Source organism: Callorhinus ursinus, unplaced genomic scaffold (genome assembly GCF_003265705.2).
Source record: "Callorhinus ursinus isolate GAN/ISIS: 27379988/994484 unplaced genomic scaffold, GSC_fseal_2.0 scaffold12, whole genome shotgun sequence".
In the NCBI taxonomy this organism is placed as follows: Eukaryota; Metazoa; Chordata; class Mammalia; order Carnivora; family Otariidae; genus Callorhinus; species Callorhinus ursinus.
In genome coordinates, this window is record NW_027397074.1 from 50,432,308 (window position 1) to 50,453,397 (window position 21,090).

Below are 21,090 nucleotides of genomic sequence, written 5' to 3' on the forward strand. Positions count from 1 at the left end.
TTAGTAATATCTGAATATTATTCTTAAACATACTATTGGCTTTTGTATAAAATAGCTCTTTTGGTGGTTTTAGGAACGTGAGAAAGAACTAGCATGTCTTCGTGGCCGATTTGACAAGGGCAATTTATGGAGTGCAGAAAAAGGCGAAACCTCAAGAAGCAAACAACTAGAAACCAAACAGGTAGTGTAAACAAGAAAAATGAAAGTGAACCACATGTAGTGCTGGGGTCTAACTTGTGGTCCTGCATTGTCAAATAGTTTTTTATCCTTTTCCTATTAACTGCCATTTCCTATTCATAAACCCCTTCAATGTTCATACCGACTCTGCTTTTTCTCTTGTGATACTTTCTTTTTAACGTATTCACTGATGACCTAATTAAAATAAAAATTTTGAAACGTGTTCTCATTATTCAATTGATTTCATGTTTCTTTTAATATTCTAGTTAGTTGGCAGTTCTAAAATGTTTCTCAGATTCTACTTTTTTGATTAATGATGGTAGGCTCTCCCTAGATGCCACACTGTTAGACTATCCATAATCCTTTCAGATCATCAAATATGTCCCACATTTCTCTTTATTCCTCTCTTACTGTCAAATTGCATTAATCAGCCTTCAGCAAAGTCCCTACTTGTAAATTACTTTGTTTCATTTACATGCCTACTATGTACAAAATACTGTATTAGGATATACTTTTAAGCTAAAAATAATAGAATTATATTTAAAGTGGGTACCAGTAGAAATAGAAAAATACATTTAACCAGTATTCTCTGAGAAAGACCTATTTAATTGATTTTGGTTTTTATCAGTTCTCTTGCTTAACAAATTGTGTTTTCCAGGGTTCTGACCTAACCCTGTTTTCTTCTCATTTGCCCTGGGACATCTCTGCCGTCACAGAAATGCTAATGTGCTTGACTGTGCGGTGTTTACCTCTCTCCTGAACTCCAGGCCTGGTTGGCTGGTAGAGCTCTCTGCACTTAGCAGTAGTATATTCTCCACATTTCCTCTGTCTTCACCTAGGGCTTCATTCTATACCTCACCATCTAAAGCAGTCTGGGAGTTCTTCCTTGCCTCCTTCCTCTTATTACTGCGTATTCCCCTAGCACACACACATGAACACATACACAGCCAATACACCTCAAGCTGCCTGTCCTCTCTGTTTTCCTCCACCGTTAATGTAATCACTTCCAGAGCTTTGTATTGAAAACCTTGCTTCTAGTCTGGCTACTCTCCTGTCCATCTTACCCACTGCTGCCAGAGAAGTATTTTTAAAAGGCAGAGATCTGTGTATTCACTTGCTTAAATTCCTTAGAAAGCTTTCCATAGCCAGCATCAGAATACTGTCTAAAGAGCTTGGCTTGCCATCTAGAATCATCCAGAATGTGGCTTCTCACCGCTCCTCCACATGTGTGCGTCAATGCGGTCATGCAGACTATTTGCAGTTTCTCAAATGGACTCATGTTTTCAGATCTCTTTGTCTTTGCCTTGCTATTTCTCTCTGCAAGGAGTATCTCCGTGGTGAGCTCCTCCTTCATTAGGAGTAGGTCAAACTTTAATCCCCTCTGGAAATCCTTGCCTGGCCCTTTTCCTTAGGGGCCCCTCTTTTTTTCACCATGTCATCCTGTTCTTTACCTCAGCTGGACTATTTATCTTCCTGTAACTGTCTCACCTTTGCTTTCCACCACTGTCTATGAGAGCCGTAGCTGTCTTTATCGGTGTTCTTAGTGCTTGGCTCACAGGAGGAGCTCAATAAATTTATCCTTGAAGGAAGGAATGAATGTGCTAATCCTTCCCATTAATACAGCAAGCTGTTATCTGTCATCTTAAAATGAAATCAACTCTCTGGACCCCCTCTTCCCCTCCCTTTCTTTACAATCCTTTTCATTAAGACTCTTCCAAAAGAATTAGCTCTTACGCTTACATTTTTTTCCCTCCCTTCTCTCTGGATCTCTCCACTCAGGCTGTCCCCACTACCTCCTTATCAAATTCACCAGGGATCTTGAGTAATCAATTTTTAGGCATTTAACTTGACCTATTAGCAGCATTTGGCATTGTTGATTACTCTCTTCTATTTGAAGCACCTTCTTCACTAGGTTACCAGTGTATCATTTCATGGATTTTCTGCTACATCCCTGGAAATATAGGACAATAGTTCTTAAATTATTTTGTGCTAAATAATTCCTGCTAAACCTTTGGAATTCCTCCCTGGATGATTGCACATTGCATGTAAAGAACATTCTGAACACAATAACAGCAGATCCAGGGGTCTGCCTCACTCAGAACTCATCTATGGTACCCATCGAGGAAGCAAAGAGGTGGGAGGAAAAAGTAATTGAGTGTGGTGTTAACTAGATTCAAAGGAAGAAAGAACCTTTCAGAAGGAAGGGATGGTTGGTATTGTCAAGTATGTGTTGTCAGATGCGGACTGGACCGAGACCACTGGGTTTTGGAAGAAAGAGCTTGTTACTTGGCAAGAGCAGTTTTAGTGAAGTGGTGAGGGGAGAATGCAGGTAGTGGTGAGTGAGGAGCAGGGCGGGAGAGTGGAGGCAGTCCTCAGAAGTTTGGTTTTAAAAGGGAAGGGAGAAAGGAGGTGATAGCTGGAAGGGAATGAGGAAGTAAAGTATGGTTTGTGTTTATGTTTGTTTTGTTCTTTCTGAGGAGACCTAAGTCAATTTTAATGTCAAAAGAAAGAGGCTTATAGGGCACCTGGGTGGCCAAGTCAGTTAAGCACTCGACTTGATTTTGACTCAGGTCGTGACCTTGGGGTCATGGGATCCAGCCCCACGTTGGGCTCCATGTTGAGCATGGACCTGTTTGGAATTCTCTGTCTCCCTCTGTCTCTCCCTGCTTGTGCATATGCATACACTCTAAATAAATAAATAAATAAAATCTTAAAAAACAACTGAGAGTTTTATGATAGAGGGATAAGTGATGCTGATTGGTAGGTTGGGGCAAACCTTTCAAGAGGTAAGAGTGGCTTGGATGAACTCCAGAGCACCGTGCAGGGAAAGGATCAGGACAGGTCCCGGCTGTAATAAGGAAGAAGGAAAGCAATATGTTTGGGCGGCAGGTGGTTTCAGAACTATGGTCACAGAAAACTGGTAGAATTTCTATCTGGTTACTTCTGTTTTGTTCATCCTTAGGGAAGGGAAGGTGACAGGTGTGATACACTGGAGGATGGGAGAGAGAGCTGACCCGGAAAGAGAAAGACTAAGGAGTAGTGTTGAGACTCAGGTGGGGTATGAGAGCATACATTCCTAATGGGATCACACTCGGTTGTGAGTTTTTCCTCTAGATATGTCCAAAGAGCTTGGATATAAACATGGAGAAGGTGGGTGGTTCCAGGGATAGGGTTTGCTAGACATGAGGAGTGGAAGTACAGTTGAGGTGAGGGAGTTGAAGGTATTGGTGAGATCGTGGTTGAACTGAAGGGGTCATGAGATCTAACCTGGATGGAGGCATAAGAAAAGAGGCAGGGTGACAGGAAGAAAAGCATCGAATGACCAGAAGTTCCCATGAGGCCAAAGAACAGGATCTGGTAGAAATTCCTGAGTAAGAAAGCTAGAGAGATTGGAGGGTTTCAGGGGAGGAGCTGACTCCAGGGAATGGCTGAATCGGAGTGGTGGTGAAGGTCTTTGGAGCTGAAGCATTTATGCAACTGAGGGCCAGGATGTTGATTAGAAGGTACTTGCGGCTGCCCATACCACCCAGATGACGGCAGGTCTTGGACTGGTGAAGTGGGGATGGCGCGAGCAGGAGGAGAGAATTACTAAGAGCGTGGAATTATTGTTAGAGACCTGGGAGGGGCTGTCCCTCCTGTTGTCAGGGTGTAGGGGAGAGAAAGGGGAGAGAGCCACCTGTATACAGAAGATTGTAGGTAAGTCCTACCTTCACAGGAGAGTCAGGTCTGCAGCACAGCATTCGATAGTTTACTCTGTGTTCATGCATCAAAAGCTCCTTCTAACTTGAGAGTCAAAATAGTCTGGAACTCGTTCTGGAGTGAGAATATGTGGGTTTGTAAGCTGGCCCTGCCAGTTACTGGCCAAGTGTACAAGTCAGTTAACTCCTCTGTGTCTCAGTCTTTTCATCGGTAAAATGGAAGTAATAACACCTAACTTACAGGGTTATTGGGAGGACGGGGGAGGCAATAATGTCAAGCACTTAGAAAAAGGACTGGCGCATATTAGGCTCTATTAAGCATTAGTTGCTGTTATTCTTACTCTTATTTGATTATTGTTGCTTTAATCATAGAGCCTTTTCAAAAACAATGAATGTTTCTCTTCCATGGCCTTGCCAATGATAAAAGACTCAGATGAGGGATTTTTTTTTTCTTTCCTTTTTTTCCCACATTCTGTTTTTGTTCTTTGTTTTCTGTGCCTTTTACCTACTGAGTAAATGTTAAGGGGAATCTTGATGTAGGAACTGTCAGTAGATTTTATAGGTGTGGGATGAGATAAGTGGCCCAGGGGAATTGTTTTCTCTGTGTGTGGCTTTCACTTTAATCGGTTTATCTAAAACTACTCTGATGGGAATTTTCCTTCTTGCCTCCTAGTCTCTTAAAGTACTTCCTGGGAATTACTGAGAATACTGAACCCGCATCGAGGGCTTCTTGTGTTCTAAACATGGCTGGGATCTTTCACATAATTATTTTGTTCTGAGGAAGCTTATATAGAATAATGACTTGTGTTTGTTTCATTTAATAACACACAAAAAGAAAAAATGTATAGTTTTGAGAAATAACATCTTCATTTGCTTTTTGTAGGAAATTCACTGTCAGAACACTCCCCTCAGAAAACATCCAGCTGTTTCAAACACTCCATCGCTTCCAATAACAGAAAAGGTGACAGAAAATCAGACACCAGGGAAACCTTCCGACACAGAACCTACAGGTCAGCATTTTCTACTTCTGCTCCACTTACAATGTAGCTTTCCGTCTACTATAGTTTTGGAAATTGCATCGGAAAGCAGAAACACTGCTTTAATGTAAAAAGATTAATTTCTTTATTGCTACTCATTCTTTCATTTCTACTGTGCAATAGGCTTCTTCCTTAGTTCTCTTTCTGACTCAGAACTCATGCTCTTGATGGGAGGATAGATCACTACAGCTCCTTTTTTTTCCTGAAAAAGATCCAGTAAAATCTTTTGAATTGTAGAGTGTGCATGCTCTTTAATTTAGCTTCTCTGTAAGTGTTTCTATAAGTTGAATTCTTAAAACTAGTGTGCAGAGGTGTATATACAAAGAGATGAATTGCAGCACTATTTGTAATAGTAAAAAGGTGTAAATGACCTCAATGTTCATCAGTAGAAAACTATTTAAATAAATTGTGCTAAATCCATGTCCCCAAATATTATGTAGCTGCTTAAAAGAATAAGATAGCTTTGTATGGAATGACATTTAATATATCATAGACACTTAAACATTTTCTTTTAAATTATCATAAAAAACACATTACTAAAATTTACCATCTTAACAATTTTTAAGTGCGCAGCTCAGTAGTGTTAAGTACGTTCACATCATTGTGGAACAGATCTCCAGAACTTATTCATCATTAGAACTGAAACTATACACATCAAACAACAACTCCCCATTTCCTCTTCTTCCCAGCCGCTGGCAACCACCATTCGACTTTCTGTTTCTATGAATTTGACTACTTTAGATAACTCATATAAGTGGAATCATATAGTATTTATCTTTCTGTAACAAGCTTTCTTTTTTTTTAAGATTTATTTATTTATTTAATTTATTTATTCATGAGAGACAGAGAGAGAGAGAGAGAGAGAGAGGCAGAGGGAGAAGCAGGCTCCCAAAGGAGCAGGGAGCCCGATGCGGGACTTGATCTCAGGACCCTGGGATCATGACCCGAGCCGAAGGCAGACGCTTAACCATCTGAGCCACCCAGGTGCCCAAGATTTATTTATTTTAGAGAGAGAGAGCTAGAATGCAGGGAGGGAGGGGCAGAGAGAAAGGGAGAGAGAAACTTTAGCAGACTCTGCACTGAGCATGAAGCCCAACACGTGGCTTTATCCCATGACCCTGAGATCACAACCTGAGCTGAAACCAAGAGTTGGACACTTAACTGACTGCACCACCCAGGCGCCCTGTAAACATAGCATAATGTCCTCAAAGTTTATCCATGTCCTAGCATGTGACAGTAATTCCTTCCTTTTTAAGGCAGAATAATACTCCATCATGTATATATATATACATTTTGTTTAGCCACTGTCTGTCAGTGGACATTTTGGTTGTTTCCATCTCTTGGTTATTGTGAGTAGTGCTGCTGGGGACATGGTATGCAGATATCTCTTTGAGACCCTGCTTTCAATTCTTGGTATACACCCAGTAGTGGGGTTGCTAGATCATAAAGTGGATCTATTTTAAATATTTTGAGGAACCATTATGCTATTTTCCGTAGCAGTCACACCATTTTATAATCTCACCAAAACAGCACAGGGGTTCTAGTTTTTCCACATCCTTGCCAAAACTTGTTATTTTCTTTGTTGTTGTTTTTGTTTTTGTTTTTTGATAGTAGCCATCCTTAGGGGTATGAGGTGATAGCTCATTGTGATTTTGATTTCTGTTTCTTTTACAATTAGTGGTGTTGAGCATCTTTTCATATGCTTGTTGGCTGTTTGTATATCATCTTTCGAGAAATAGCTGTTCAAGTCTGTTGCCCGTTTTCTAATCAGGATATTTTATTTTTGTTGTTGAGTTTTAGGAGTTCTTTATATATTCCAAATATTAACCTCTTATCACATACACAGTTTACAAATATTTTCCCCCATTCTGTAGGTTGTCTTTGCAACTCTGTTGAATGTATCCTTTGATGCACAAAAGTTTTTAAGTTTGATGTCATCCCATTTGTCTGTTTGTGCTTTTGTGGCCTGTGCTTTTGATGTCACACCCAAGAAATTGCCAAATCTATTGTCATGAAGCATTTCCTCCATGTTTTCTTCTAGGACCTTTATAGTTTTGAGTCTTACATTTGGGTCTTTAATCCATTGTGAGTTAATTTTTGTATATGGTGTCAGATAAGGGTCCAACTTCATTTTTTACATGTGAATATCCAGTTTTCCCAACATCATTTGTTGAAGAGACTTCCTTTCCCCACCAAATCATCTTGGCAGCCTTTTCAAAGATCCTTTGACCAAATATGTGAGGTTTTGTTTTGTGGCTCTCTATTCTATTCCATTGGTCATATGTATCTATGTTTGTGCCATCCTGTGTTGACTACTGTAGCTTTGTAATATGTTCGGAAATCAGAAAATGTCAGTCTTCAAATTTTGTTCTTTTACAAAATTATTTTGGATGTTCAAGGTCCCTTGAAGCTCCATATGAATTTTAGGATGGACTTTTCTGTTTCTCCAAAAAATGCTGTTGATAAGAATCCTTTGAATCTGTAGATTGCTTTGGGTAGTATTGACATCTTGACAATATTAAGTCTTCTAATCCATGAACATGGGATGGCTTTCCACCTATTTGTATCTTATTTAATGTCTTTCAGCAATGTTTTGTAGCTTTCAGCATACAAGTCTGTCACCTCCTTGGTTAAGTTTATTCCTAAGTATTTTACTCCTTTTTTTTTTTTCCTAAGTATTTTATTCTATGAACAGAGGTAATTTTACTTCTCCTTTTAAAAATCTGGATGCTTTTTGGGGCGCCTGGGTAGCTCACTCGTTAAGCATCTGCCTTTGGCTCAGGTCATGGTCCCAGGGTCCTGGGATCAAGCCCTGCATCGGGCTCCCTGCTCAGTGGAAAGCCTGTTTCCCCCTCTCCCTCTCCCCCTGCTTGTGTTCCCTGTCTCACTGTGTCTCTCTCTGGCAAATAAATAAAATCTTAAAAAAAAAAAAAATCTGGATGCTTTTTATTTCTTTTTCTTGCCTATTGCTCTGACTACAATTTCCAAAGCTATGTTGAATAGAAGTGGTGAGAGTGGCCATCCTTGTCTTGTTCCTGATCTTAGAGGAAAAGCTTTCAGTCTTTAGCTACCGGGTATCGTGTTAGCCATTTGCTTTTCCTATTATTATGTTGAGGTAGTTTCCTTCTATTGCTAGTTTGTGAAGTGTTTTTATTGACACTATTTTATTTTTTTAAATTTTATTTTATTATGTTATGTTAGTCACCATACAATACATCATTAGTTTTTGATGTAGTGATCCACAGTTCATTGTCTTTCACTACTGGGCTCAAATCCTGGCTCTGCCATTGGCTCTTTTTTTTCTTTAAAAAAAAAAAGGTGAAAAGCAAAATGCAGAACAGCATACATAGTATGATCACCTTCTGATAAGACAAAAGGATGTACACATTTGCATACATAGTAGCAAAACTGGCAGAACAAATAATAACCTGGTAATACTGGCATCCCCTTTCTCTTTGGGGAGGAAGAGAGAAATGAGACCGTGAAGAGAAGACAGTTGTCTTGGGGGAGTCTATACATTTCTAGATTGGAAATGTATAGTTTTATAATCAGAAAAAAAGAATAAATTTCCTTAATGAAAAATTTAGGTTCTTAACAAATACTAATATGATTTTTCTTACAATTTTTTTTTTTTAGGTTTTACTGAATGTGAAATGACGAAGTCTAGTCCTTTGAAAATCACATTGTTTTTAGAAGAGGATAAGTCTTTAAAAGTAACATCAGAACCAAAGGTTGAGCAGCAGACTGGTTGGTTTTTATACTTTATTTCCTATTAACATATTGGTAGAAGCACATACTCTTTTTTTTTTAATTTCCCCAAGCTTCCAAAGTGTGTGATTTATTGATACTGTCTGGAATATACATTCATGAGAAGTAAATTATCTAAATTTTTATGAATCCCATCTTGTTCCCAATTTGCAAAATACAAAACAACAAACACAAAACACTCACTGTTGCAAAATAGTCTTTGCAACTAGAAGGGGTGCTGACTTAACCATTAAACAAATCTGGTTTTCAATTTGGCTTAGGCACTAGATAGCAATGTGACCTTGGGCAAGTCTCTGTCATCTCTCCAATGGAGAATGATGGCAGCCACCTCAAAGGAGTGTTGTTAGGATTAATCAAGGATGCCTCCTACAGTCCTGATACAGCAGATGATAAATGGTCCATAACCAGATCTGAGTAAAAATATAAGTTATTTAACCCAATGTTTTTCACTAGATATTCCCCTCAGTGCCTTGAATTTAAATAGCACCCTTTTCTTGAATGTGAATTTCCAGGGTATTTTCTTGCTTGCACCAGCATCTTCTTATTTCATTTCAACCATGCTGTGTGTCAGGGAGCCTGCAGTAAACAAATCTCAGCTCATCGTTTGTTACGGATGGAACTGTACACCCCCAAAATTCATATGCTGAAGCCCAAAACTCCAATGTGACTAGAATTGGAGAATAGCCTTTGTGTCTCCAGGGTCTGACTGAAGTCCTTCCATTGTGGCCCAAAGTGGATAGACTTCAAGGATGCCCAAGACCATCCAGGAGAGATCTGGATCCAGGGCAGGATAGAAAAAAATCACCCCTTCCTTCTCCTCAGCTCCTTTTCTCAAGAAGCACATATTCAAATATATAGTGTCCTATATTTCAGAATGTCTTGTGATTTTGTAATATTCTCTCTCTCTCTCTCTTTTTTAACTAGGAAATACTCTAGCTTCCACAAAGAGAGCACTTTTAACAGTTATCTTTAGGTCACAGACCCCTGTGAAAATCTGATTAAGGCTCTCACTCACTTTCACGGGGAGAGGAAATGTGCTGTCCTTCCACACTCTTTATATACTCTTAGAGGAATTAGTGGCTCTTGAAATTATTTTGGACCCCTGACTTACGTGATGTTAATATTTCCCTATTATTCACTGCCATGTGAAAGGGAACTCCCCAACAATAGAAAACGAATTACTTGAAAGAACATTTTTTGTAAGTCTGAAGCTTTTGGCTATTATATCTTGTCGTTTGCATTCTTCCTTTAATATTCTTTCTTAAACCGAAAGCATTGAATCAGCTTTTGACAGTTCCAACTTTTATTGCTTTGCTGTTTATTTAGTAAGCACATGAACTTGAGATCTGCTCTGCTATTCCTTTAATTCTGAAAGGTCTGAGTCAAAGAATCCACCTACTGAAATCTTTTTCAGAAGTGGTACGTGAAACTGAGATGAGTGTGGATGATGATGATGATGATATCAATAGTTCAAAAGTAATTAATGACATCTTCAGTGATGTCCTGGTGGAAGGTGAGCTAGATGTGGAAAAGAGCGAAGAGGAGATGGACCACGAAGAACAGGAAGATGCACTGAATATCTCCTCAATGTCTTTACTTGCTCCATTAGCACAGACAGTTGGTGTGGTAAGTCCAGAGGTAAGGAAAGACTAAATGTTACCAGGCCTGGGACACAAACAGTTATAATGGGATCCCCTTTTGTTTTAGTTGGTACATGGGGATTTGGCCATCTGTAACCAGGGGAGTTCTGGAACTCTGATGTCAGTTCTCTTAAAAGAGAGCTTAAAATGCTTCAGTGGTTTCCTGTGACCTTAGATAAAATCCAAACTGTGACATGGTTTAAAAGGCCAGACATGTGGGCTCAAATTCTGGCTCTGCCATTGGCTGTTTATGGCCCAAGTTATTTAACCTCTTTACCGCAGTTCCCTCACCTGTTAAACGAGGTTAAAACTAGTGCGGGTTGATGTGAATATTACATCATTAGTATATTAGTATTTAGCACCAGACAGAGAACTAACATTTATTGACAGCCGACTATTATCATTAGCTATCACCCTAAATTGAATAACTGTAACTCAGGAAATGGATTCACTTAGAAATATATATATATATATTTTAAGATTTTATTTATTTATTTGACAGAGAGAGACAACGAGAGAGGGAACACAAGCAGGGGGAGTGGGAGAGGGAGAAGCAGACTTCCCGCAGAGCAGGGAGTCCAGTGTGGGGTTCGATCCCAGGACCCCGAGATCATGACCTGAGCCAAAGGCAGATGCTTAATGACTCAGCCACCCAGGCGCCCCAATTAAAAGTATTTTTTAAGAGAGTTGCAAATGTAGGTTTTAGCTGTCTGAATTTTTATTCATTTACTATTTAGGAACTTATTTTAGTTGGCTTTGTTTTTATGATGAATCAGTTGACTTATTGGATGTTTATTCCTAACAATAGAGAATTTATTCCTTCCCTCAGAATTATCATTTAGAATCCATGTCATCCATAAACTCGACTAATACCTGATGTGCTTCACTGCAGAGTTTAGTTTCCTCACCTAGATTGGAATTGAAAGACACCAGTGTAAGTGATGAAAGTCCGAAGCTGGGAAAATTCCAAAGAACCCGTGTCCCTCGAGCTGAGTCAGGTGATAGCATTGGTTCTGAAGATCGTGGTCTCCTTTACAGGTAAGAATGTTTCAGAGGCGTTCACTCACTAAGGGTCATGGTTTAGATATAGCAAATTGCGTTACAATTTATAATTACGTTATTAATAGCTCACCTATAAAACTTTGGAACAACTTTTGTCAGCCTCTCTTTTACCAAATGGCATTTTCCATTCCACATGTTCAGTAAGAGAGCGCTCAATGTGTTGCTGGATTTCTAATAGAGTATACTTTATTTCCTGAAGCATTGATGCATACAGATCTCAAAGATTCAAGGAAACAGAACGTCCTTCAATAAAGCAGGTGATTGTTCGGAAGGAAGATGTTACTTCAAAGTTAGATGAGAAAAAGAATGCCTTTCCTGGTCAAGTTAATATCAAACAGAAAATGCAGGTATGTACTTCTGTGGAAAGGAGATTTGGAATGTTTTCTGTACATTCCTTAAGGACAAGGGCCCAGCCTTATTCATCTCTATATCCTGAGTGATTAGAGCATTGTCTGACACACTCAGTAAATTGCTCTTGAATTCAGTGTAACTTGAGAAAGGAAGGTCTTCTTTGTTGGAAACGCTGGAAGCTTGTTTGATATTTCTGAAATATTTAAACATGTTTGTCATAAATATCCTTAAAGTGTAACTATAAATTGGGTGGTGGTGAAGTGTGAAATTTGTTTGGCTCTTACAGGTTCTTTTATGCCAAGAAAGGCATTTTTAAAAGTATAACATACATGTAATTTAAATAAAATGAATCAGATAATTTCTAAATCTTTACTACTTTGTTGAACATAGCCCCAATTATAATTTTAATAAATATGGGTAGAAAGTCTTTTCATAAGAAAGAATGTTTACAGTGTAATTATAACGGCATGTTGAATGTTTTTGGTGCATAGTATATACACTTGAACTGTGAAACAATAACATTTTGACTTTACTCTGGATATTTTGGAAATTATCCAACAGGCTTAGTAAGAACTGAAGTTTAAATAAAGTAAAAATGGGGCTCCTGGGTGGCTCAGTCATTTAAGTGTCTGCCTTTGGCTCAGGTCATAATCCCAGGGTCCTGGGATCAAGTCCCACATCGGGCTCCCTGCTCAGCTGGAAGATTGCTTCTCCCTCTCCCTCTGCCCCTGCTTATGTTCCTGTTCTCGCTATCTCTATCTCTGTCAAATAAATAAATAAAATCTTAAAAAAAATAAAAATGGCGATTAAAAATGTGAGTTTTTCCCTCCTTTCGTTGGTTTCCCTAGGAACTCAATAATGAAATAAATTTGCAGCAGACAGTAATCTATCAAGCTAGCCAGGCTCTTAACTGTTGTGTTGATGAAGATCACGGAAAAGGGTCACTAGAAGAAGCTGAAGCGGAAAGACTTCTCCTCATTGCAAGTACGTGTGATACACTTGAAACCATTCGAAACAACTCCAACAGAATTTCAAACCAGGAAAGACTCTTTTGTCTAGGATAGTTAGAAATCTCTATTTTAAAGAAAGGGCTTTTTCTGTTTCAGTTGATCTATGTTTTTGTTTCTTATAACATTTGTTATAAGAACATAACAATTCGTTATATTTGTGAATATACTCCGCATGTAAAATAAACTGTAGTTTGCATAAAAGGTGAAAAGAATTGGAATGCATTTGAAGAAATGTAGTTGTGAAGAGTATGCCAAAAATGAATATATGAATATATTTACATATGTGTGTGTGTATTCATATACACACACTGTCTCTGCACCTAGCTATCTACATGTAGCTAAAAAAGTATGTGAGTTTTGTTGTGTATGTATAGTGGTGGATGACAGGGCATGTTAGCATGGAGAGATTATACCACGCAAGAAAACTGGCAAAAAGTTGAAGCTTTAAATTATCAAGACGTTGTAAACAGATGAGCGGTCAAGATTTTACCCAACAACCTTCCACCTGCTTGTCTTTGATCTTAAGTACCTTTGCCACATCAGTGCGTTTTCTTGAATTGGTCTCCTGTAGAAACATTTGCGGTTTTCATATTTGTGATATTGCATATTTTTACATAGCTGAGAAGAGAACACTTTTGATCGAGGAGTTGAATAAGTTGAAGAATGAAGGGCCTCAGAGGAAGAATAAGACTAGTCCCATTGCCCCAAGTGAATTTGTCCCATCCAAAGGATCTGTTACTTTGTCAGAAATCCGCTTGCCTCTAAAAGCAGATTTTGTCTGTGGTACAGTTCAGAAACCAGGTATGGTGATTTTTATTTGCATCACTTCTAGATCCTATGTTAAATTATGAGCCTTATCTAGATGGGAGTTATGCAAATGGGAGCAAGTAGAGCATGCAAAACGATGCACAGCTTGTATTTGGGCCTTTAGTTCCTTTAATGAAGATATATATGTAAAAATAACCAAGGGAAAATTTCATATATGGGGTTGCTGATCCACATGGGAACAGACATAGCTCTAACTGAAAGGAAGGCAAGTTAAACATAGATTTTTGTTTGTTTGTTTTTTTAAGATTTTGTTTATTTGAGAGAGAATGAGAGAGAACACGAGCAGAGGGAGGGGCAGAGGCAGAGGGAGAAGCAGGCTCCCTGCTAAGCAGGGAGCCTGATGCGGGGCTCCATCCCAGGACCCCGAGATCACGATCTGAAGGCAGATGCTTAACCAACTGAGCCACCCAGGTGCCTCTAAACATAGTTTTGAGCATAAAATATTTTCCTAAAGATGAGATATCTTGATACAGCAGATCATTCAACTTTCATTATTTAATTTTACTGTGGAAAGTATTGGGACACTGAAGAGAATCTACTTTACTTACTCTATTCTATTTAAAATTCATCCCCAAAATCTTGAATTATTGGTTGTAGAGGTGAACATGATCACCACAGTGAGGATGATTTTATTGAAATTATTATGGCCTTTGTCACTCTATATTGAATAAGTAAACTTTTCTAAACATATATTCTACAATAAATCATAGCAAAGTGGCAAAGGAGCATATGGCACCAGGATCTGAAAACAGGGCAAGCTTAATAAAATTAAAGTTTCACTAAATTTTCATGAAGTTCTTTTAAGCTTCCTTTATGTTTTCATTTGCATGGACCATTCTCTTTGAGGAGAAGGAGAGTTAAACACAGGTGAGAAGTGAATTTAAGGTACAGGGAAAATAGAGAATGGAGATGTTTAAAAGTTGGAACGTTCTTGTAGGAACAAGGTAACGTAGGTTCTGATTGTTGCTGTTTTCTAATTTTGGTGTGGTCTGGAAGAAATTTATTGGTAATAATAGTACGTACCTTGAGATGTGGGTATTTACTGACAGTGAAGAAACAGCCTATTTTTTTTTTTTAAAGATTTTATTTATTTATTTGACAGAGACACTGAGAGAGGGAACACAAGCAGTGGGAGTGAGAGAGGGAGGAGCAGGCTTCCTGTGGGGCATGGAGCCTGATGTGGGGCTCGATCCCAGGACCCTGGGATCATGACCTGAGCTGAAGGCAGATGCTTAACGACTGAGCCACCCAGGCGCCCCCAGCCTATGTTTTTATTAGAATTTATCTCCGATTAGCTTTCACAGAAATACAGTATTTTAATCTCGGTTTTGAAATAATAAACCATAGTTTCCCTTTTTGAGGAATATAGTATTAGCTAAAGGATTAGGGATCAATAGGTAAAACTTGAAGTCAGCAGAAATGGATGGATAATGGAGTGACATTATTTCAGTTCACATAAATAACTAACCTAGCTTTTTGTATCCAGAAAGTTGATTTTAGTAATTTTTAGATAAATTACATAAATTAGTCGCAGTATTACTTTTTCCTTTGGTCTTCCAAAATGCTGATTAGCCAAATCTGATTTTGCTTGTGCTTATTATGTAATGTGATTACTTTTTGCAGATGCAGCAAATTACTATTTCTTAATTATACTGAAAGCAGGAACTGAAAATATGGTAGCCACACCATTATCATGTACTTCAAATTCTCTTAATGGTGATGCTCTGACATTCACTACTACATTTACTCTGTAAGTAAATTAGGCTTTTGACAGTTTAAAAATATTTTTCTTTTAATAGAGAATATGGATGGAATGTATAGTCTTTGAAATGCAGTAGCTATATTCTTATAGGGACAAATAACTCCATTTCAGTTTGTTGATTTCAATCTTCTGTTACGTTTCTTTTTTTTTTTTAATTTTTTTATTGTTATGTTAATCACCATATATTACATCATTAGTTTTTGGTGCAGTGTTCCATGATTCATTGTTTGTTCATAACACCCAGTGCTCCATGCAGAACGTGCCCTCCTCAATACCCATCACCAGGATAACCCATCCCCCTCCCCCCCTCCCCTCTAGAACCCTCAGTTTGTTTTTCAGAGTCCATCATCTCTCATGGTTCGTCTCCCCCTCTGACATACTCCCCTTTTCTTCCTCTCCTGTTATCTTCTTCTTTTTCTTTTTTCTTAAAATATGTTGCGTTATTTGTTTCAGAAGTACAGATCTGTGATTCAACAGTCTTGCACAATTCACAGCGCTCACTGTAGCACATACCCTCCCCAATGTCTATCACCCAGCCACCCCATCCCTCCCACCCCCAACCACTCCAGTAACACTCAGTTTGTTTCCTGAGATTAAGAATTCCTCATATCAGTGAGGTCATGTGATACATGTCTTTCTCTGATTGACTTATTTCACTCAGCATAACACCCTCCAGTTCCATCCACGTCGTTGCAAATGGCAAGATCTCATTCCTTTTGATGGCTGCATAATATTCCATTGTGTATATATACCACATCTTCTTTATCCATTCATCTGTCGATGGGCATCTTGGCTCTTTCCACAGTTTGGCTATTGTGGACATTGCTGCTATAAACATTTTCTGTTACGTTTCTGATATTTCTTTCCATTGAGTAGCACATTTCTTCCATGTGACTATAGGTATTTAATGTTTTGATATATACATAATATATAAATATACATTACATATATAATAAAAATAATTAAGGTCCAGATTATATATTCTATAAATAAATTATAAAAATGACTAAGGTCCAGATTATATATTATATAAATAAATATAAATAAAAATATATATAAAATCTGGACCTTAATTTTATATATGTATATGTTTTAAATCTTAAATATACTTAATATTCTCACTCACTGAAAAGATGTATTTATGTCCCAAATTTATTGTGAAAATACAGAATCAAAATCTAGTTAGAAAAAAAGTACTTATTAAAGATCTTGTAAGATACTGAAGATTTGACTTGTATCATAGGAAAAATAGACTGTTCTTACCAATTTTTATATTCTTTAATAGTTTGTAACAACTGCCTGTAGTTTAAAAACACCGTGAATTCCTTTACTCCAGAATAATGCAACACTATCAGTGGCATAATTTTTAATGGCATTAAGTTGATGTTTTCCTTACTGTTTTATTTAATGATTTATTTTTCCAGGCAAGATGTGTCCAATGACTTTGAAATAAATATTGAAGTTTACAGCTTGGTAAGCAGTGAAAGCTTTCCAAAATAACCAATATTATGTTTTTCTTAGAGATACTAGATCTTAAACTAATTATGCTTTGGGTTTGTGTGTAGGTACAAAAGAAAGATCTCTCAGGCCCTGATAAGAAGAAAAAGGCATATAAGTCCAAGGTGAGAATGAAAAACCCAGTAAAAGTATTATTATCAGAAACAATAGATATGTCAGTTTTAATTGCTCTACATTTATTTGACAACCAGCTTGTATAACCCACTGAAATGTCTCTCAAGCCTTTCTTCTGCACTCTTGCCTGCCGCGTCCTCGGTTAACCAGCACTTAGGACTGATGTGCAGGCAAAAGCAGTAGTATCTGCATGCTGATTTCCAGTTTTCCCAGTCTTTGCTCTGTTGTGCTTTTCCTAAGTCATCATCTAGCAGGATTTTATTTTAGTTCTAATAAAAACAGGAATGACAGTATAGGGAAAGCCTTAAGAGAGGACTCAAGTATAACGTATTCCTATTTCAGGATTATTTTCTATGTGGGAGTATCTCAAGGTTGGTTAGCTTTAAGCTCTGAATCATAATGTTTAGCAGGAAAGACACTGTTATCTTTTTTTCTAGGCGATTACTCCAAAGCGACTTCTCACATCTATAACCACAGTAAGTAAATTCTTAAAAAAATTTTAGCTCCCTTGAGAAATCTGCATCTTACACACAGGATTGTAAATTGGTTAGCCATTTTTAAACCCTTAGCACTGTAGAAATCTTTAAAATATACTACTGGGGAGAAAATATCTGATATTCAAGTAGGGAAAAATACTGAAATCTTTGCAGTGTTAAAGAGTTTAATATTTAAATCTTTGTATCGAATAAAGGAAGTAACTTATGCTTCTTTATACCTTTTTTTTTTTTTTTTTTTTTTAGAAAGGCAGCCTTCATTCTTCAGGTGAGTGAGTCTTGAACTATTTCGAACAACAGAATAAGGAAAAAGCACAAGCTAAGCAACAGCACACGTGCTTTATACACACAGGCATCTTGATGAGTGTTCACCTTAGTCTCCTTTGAGTAATATTTTCTGTATGGTTTTTAGTAACATGTAAGATTACTGGGCAGAATGGCATGCTGTCAGATGTCGCCATAGGCCGCCCAGCCTCACATCATTCAGGCTCTAGCAGGCAGTACCCGTGTGATACCCCGTTACCCGGCCACAGCTGCAGCTGGTGGCTTTACTCTTCACCCCAGCTTCTGGCGTTCTTTAGATTTGCTTTGTGCTTTCCACACTGTGGACTTGACTTTTAACTTTACTGATCATGACTGGCATTGTATCATGTCAGAGAAGCATCCTTCTAGTTCACTGGGAACCTGGGTGCCAGGAATCTGGGAAAGGCATTCTCTAGAGTGGCTTTAGGCCTGAGTTTTCCAAAGGGGGTTAGGATGGAGCTGGTTTCACTCACCTCATTTGGGCTTCTGGTCTCTTCTTCTTGGCACAAGAAGGTAACTAAGAAGAACTTTGCAGAGACAGTCTCTACTGCTAATTATGTCATCCCAGACTAGAGCAATGAAGCCTTTTCACATCTTTTAGGAAAATTGCTTTATGTGTACATTTTTAAGTTCTATGTCTTAAAAATACATCACCCTAAAGGAGTGATAAGAAGTGTCTATGCTAGTTCACCTAAGTTAAATATAAGGTACTCAACAGTTTTATCCTTTCGAGATGGAGGAAAATGAGGCAGTTTTCTCTGTGACAACTTAATTTCTTCCTATTGGGCTGTGGTGAAGAGTTGTTACTTATACTCACAGAAGTCACTCTGAACTAACCTTTATTTCCTTTCTCTACAGTCATGGCCAGTCCAGGTGGTCTCAATGCTGTGCGCACCAGCAACTTTGCCCTGGTTGGATCATACACGCTGTCATTATCTTCAGTAGGAAACACTAAATTTGCTCTGGACAAGGTAATCCAAATTTATGTATTTATTTACTTTTAGAAAAATTAGGTTGATGGAAATGCCCCAGGACTTTCAAGTGTTTGAAATCTTTGGCTGAAAATGTATATTCTTAGAATTGTACATTTTAACTAGGCATGGGTGTCCCTACATTTTTGATGTTGGAAGTATTTCTCTCTCTGTCTCTTAATAGTTAAATCTTCAAAGCAGTATATACTGATTTATTCTAAATGTTACTTCTGACTACAGGAGTATTACTTGCATGTAGATGTTAAGGTTACAGTTTTAAACATGGTAACTTGCCCATTTGAACCGGTATTTTGAAATGAATACTGTTTTATAGATACAGTTTTGACAAGATAGGGAAGGATAGGTTACTTTCTTAGAAAGTACTTATGAACCGAAGGGATTTCTTTCCCATACTTTCCTCCCCAAATTAAAAGCTTCAAAGTTCAGATCTGTGTTCTGTCCCTATTGAGTGCTTTTTCACCATAATGTGATATGACTAAACTTTTAATACCCAACAAGACCATTTAAAGAGTGAGAGAACTAGTGGCAAACTTTGGTCCTTGGGCTGACTCCTGTGGTATAATACAGGGATATTTTTAAATATTTTAAGAGATTTTCCTAGTCAGAATATGGAGGTGAGGAAGTATAAAAATTTGGAGGCCCAGTTTCTAGTATTGACCCTGCTCGTAATTTCCTCAACATTGAGTAAAGTCACTTCATTTCTCTGGGATCTTGTTTTCCCCGTAGAGGATATTAGGTTAGATTAAAACAATCTACCTTGAAATTTCTATGAAACATTTTTCTTTTAGTTAATAGACAAAAACAGATTACCTTTGAAATTTTGATTATTGTTAATGCATAAATGTGTTTTATCTTAACATGTTAATTTAAAAAACGTATATAACTTTTTATTTAGTAATTCAGCTAGTTTACCAAATTGAGTGATCTTGAGTCTTTTTTTTTTGTCTTTTATTTTGTTTGTTTTAGATAAATTATGATGTAAAAGAGCGAGAGCTACTGGGCTATATGTTCCCGGAAAAGGTTGCCACATTTTCTTTGCTTGAAACTAATGAGCTTAAAAAATCAATCCTGAAGTTTTGGCTCATATGTATTCATTTTACTAACCACTCTTACGTGTTCTTAGTTAATTTAAATAATTAAGGACACGATGTACATTATTCTTTCTTTAGATTCTTGCAGGTGGTTTTTTTTTTAATTCTCATAGTCTTTAAAGCTTTTTTTTTTTTTGACAGTCTTTTTTTCATGCATGTTTGGTACTTGGGCTTTTCTTTTATATTCTTTTTTTACGTTACAATTCTTTAAGGTTCACTGTGACTTCGATTTCCTGGGTACTAAAATACCAAATTAATAACTAACACTAAAATGTATTCAATTGTCTAAAACTAAAATTTTAGTATTTAATATTGTTGACCTCCCCTATATTAAAAGAGTTACTGGTGATGTTTCAGATAAAACTGGTCTCAGTTGGCTAATAGTATACTGCTATGTAGATGATGCTTTGTTTGGTGATTTTGAAATTAAAATGCATTTAACACTAAAATTATACTACATATAATCATATGTTATAGAAAGTTTTTTTTTTTTTAGGATTTTTAATATCCTTGCAAAGATCAATTACAGCATTCTGTGGGTATATAGAAATTTACAAAATGCCAATTTCTGCATGTAAGAGATTTTGTTAATCTTTAAAATGAAAGAGGTTTCAATGATGTATGTTAAATATAGACTGGTCTTGAAAAATTGTTTGGGTGCCATTTTAATTCAAAATATCACACTTACAAATTTAAAAAAGTCTGGTATTTCCATTCTCTTAATTTCTTTGAAATTATAACTTAAAAAGCCAACCACATGATTCAGTACAAAATCAAATCACTCAATTTAATTGGTTCTGTCTAATACTCTGAAGTCTCTTTTCGAATCAAGTACAATATAATCAGATATAAAATTTGTCCCAAATGTGCTTTTATGAGTGGCAGGAGGAAGCAAATATTTATTCTAATAGTTTATAGTTAATGTAGGAGAATATTTAAAATAGTTAAGTTCGATGTTCTTTAAGTTGGTGAGAAAAATGGAAAGACCTTCTATACTCATACAATAACCCTACTTAATTGACTTTGAGAGAATAGACAAGTCACCCATATCCTACCAGATACCAGTGATACAAGGGAGTGTTTGCTTATTTTATTGGTGCTGGGACCAACAGTACAACAGTCACAAAGGTTATCTCTGAGATCACCTTCAGAATGGAACTTATATTGAAGTTTACCCAGACTGTTTGCTCTGTGGATTTAGGATACCACCGATAGCGATCGCCTTCCTATTTGAGGTTAAATCTG

The 21,090-nt window shown here is 37.3% G+C and overlaps 1 protein-coding gene and 1 long non-coding RNA gene across 6 annotated transcripts in view; one reads left to right on the plus strand and one right to left on the minus strand.

The window, feature by feature from the left end:
• Positions 1–21,090, plus strand: part of ANLN (anillin, actin binding protein) — a 50,202-nt gene that overhangs the window by 17,379 nt on the left and 11,733 nt on the right. Inside the window, exons 7-21 of one of the 3 annotated variants that reach the window (XM_073899070.1) lie at positions 74–181; positions 4,759–4,885; positions 8,549–8,659; positions 10,095–10,318; positions 11,213–11,358; positions 11,582–11,729; positions 12,582–12,717; positions 13,362–13,544; positions 15,195–15,321; positions 16,758–16,806; positions 16,899–16,955; positions 17,403–17,441; positions 17,706–17,727; positions 18,621–18,733; positions 19,721–19,774. In XM_073899070.1, the coding sequence (XP_073755171.1) occupies positions 74–181; positions 4,759–4,885; positions 8,549–8,659; positions 10,095–10,318; positions 11,213–11,358; positions 11,582–11,729; positions 12,582–12,717; positions 13,362–13,544; positions 15,195–15,321; positions 16,758–16,806; positions 16,899–16,955; positions 17,403–17,441; positions 17,706–17,727; positions 18,621–18,733; positions 19,721–19,774 (1,644 nt within the window). The remainder of the gene's footprint in view (positions 1–73; positions 182–4,758; positions 4,886–8,548; positions 8,660–10,094; positions 10,319–11,212; positions 11,359–11,581; positions 11,730–12,581; positions 12,718–13,361; positions 13,545–15,194; positions 15,322–16,757; positions 16,807–16,898; positions 16,956–17,402; positions 17,442–17,705; positions 17,728–18,620; positions 18,734–19,720; positions 19,775–21,090) is intronic. The other 2 variants (XM_025873143.2, XM_073899071.1) reach the window with 2 other exon arrangements.
• Positions 1–21,090, minus strand: part of LOC112825069 (uncharacterized) — a 74,742-nt gene that overhangs the window by 14,408 nt on the left and 39,244 nt on the right. The window lies entirely within an intron of this gene.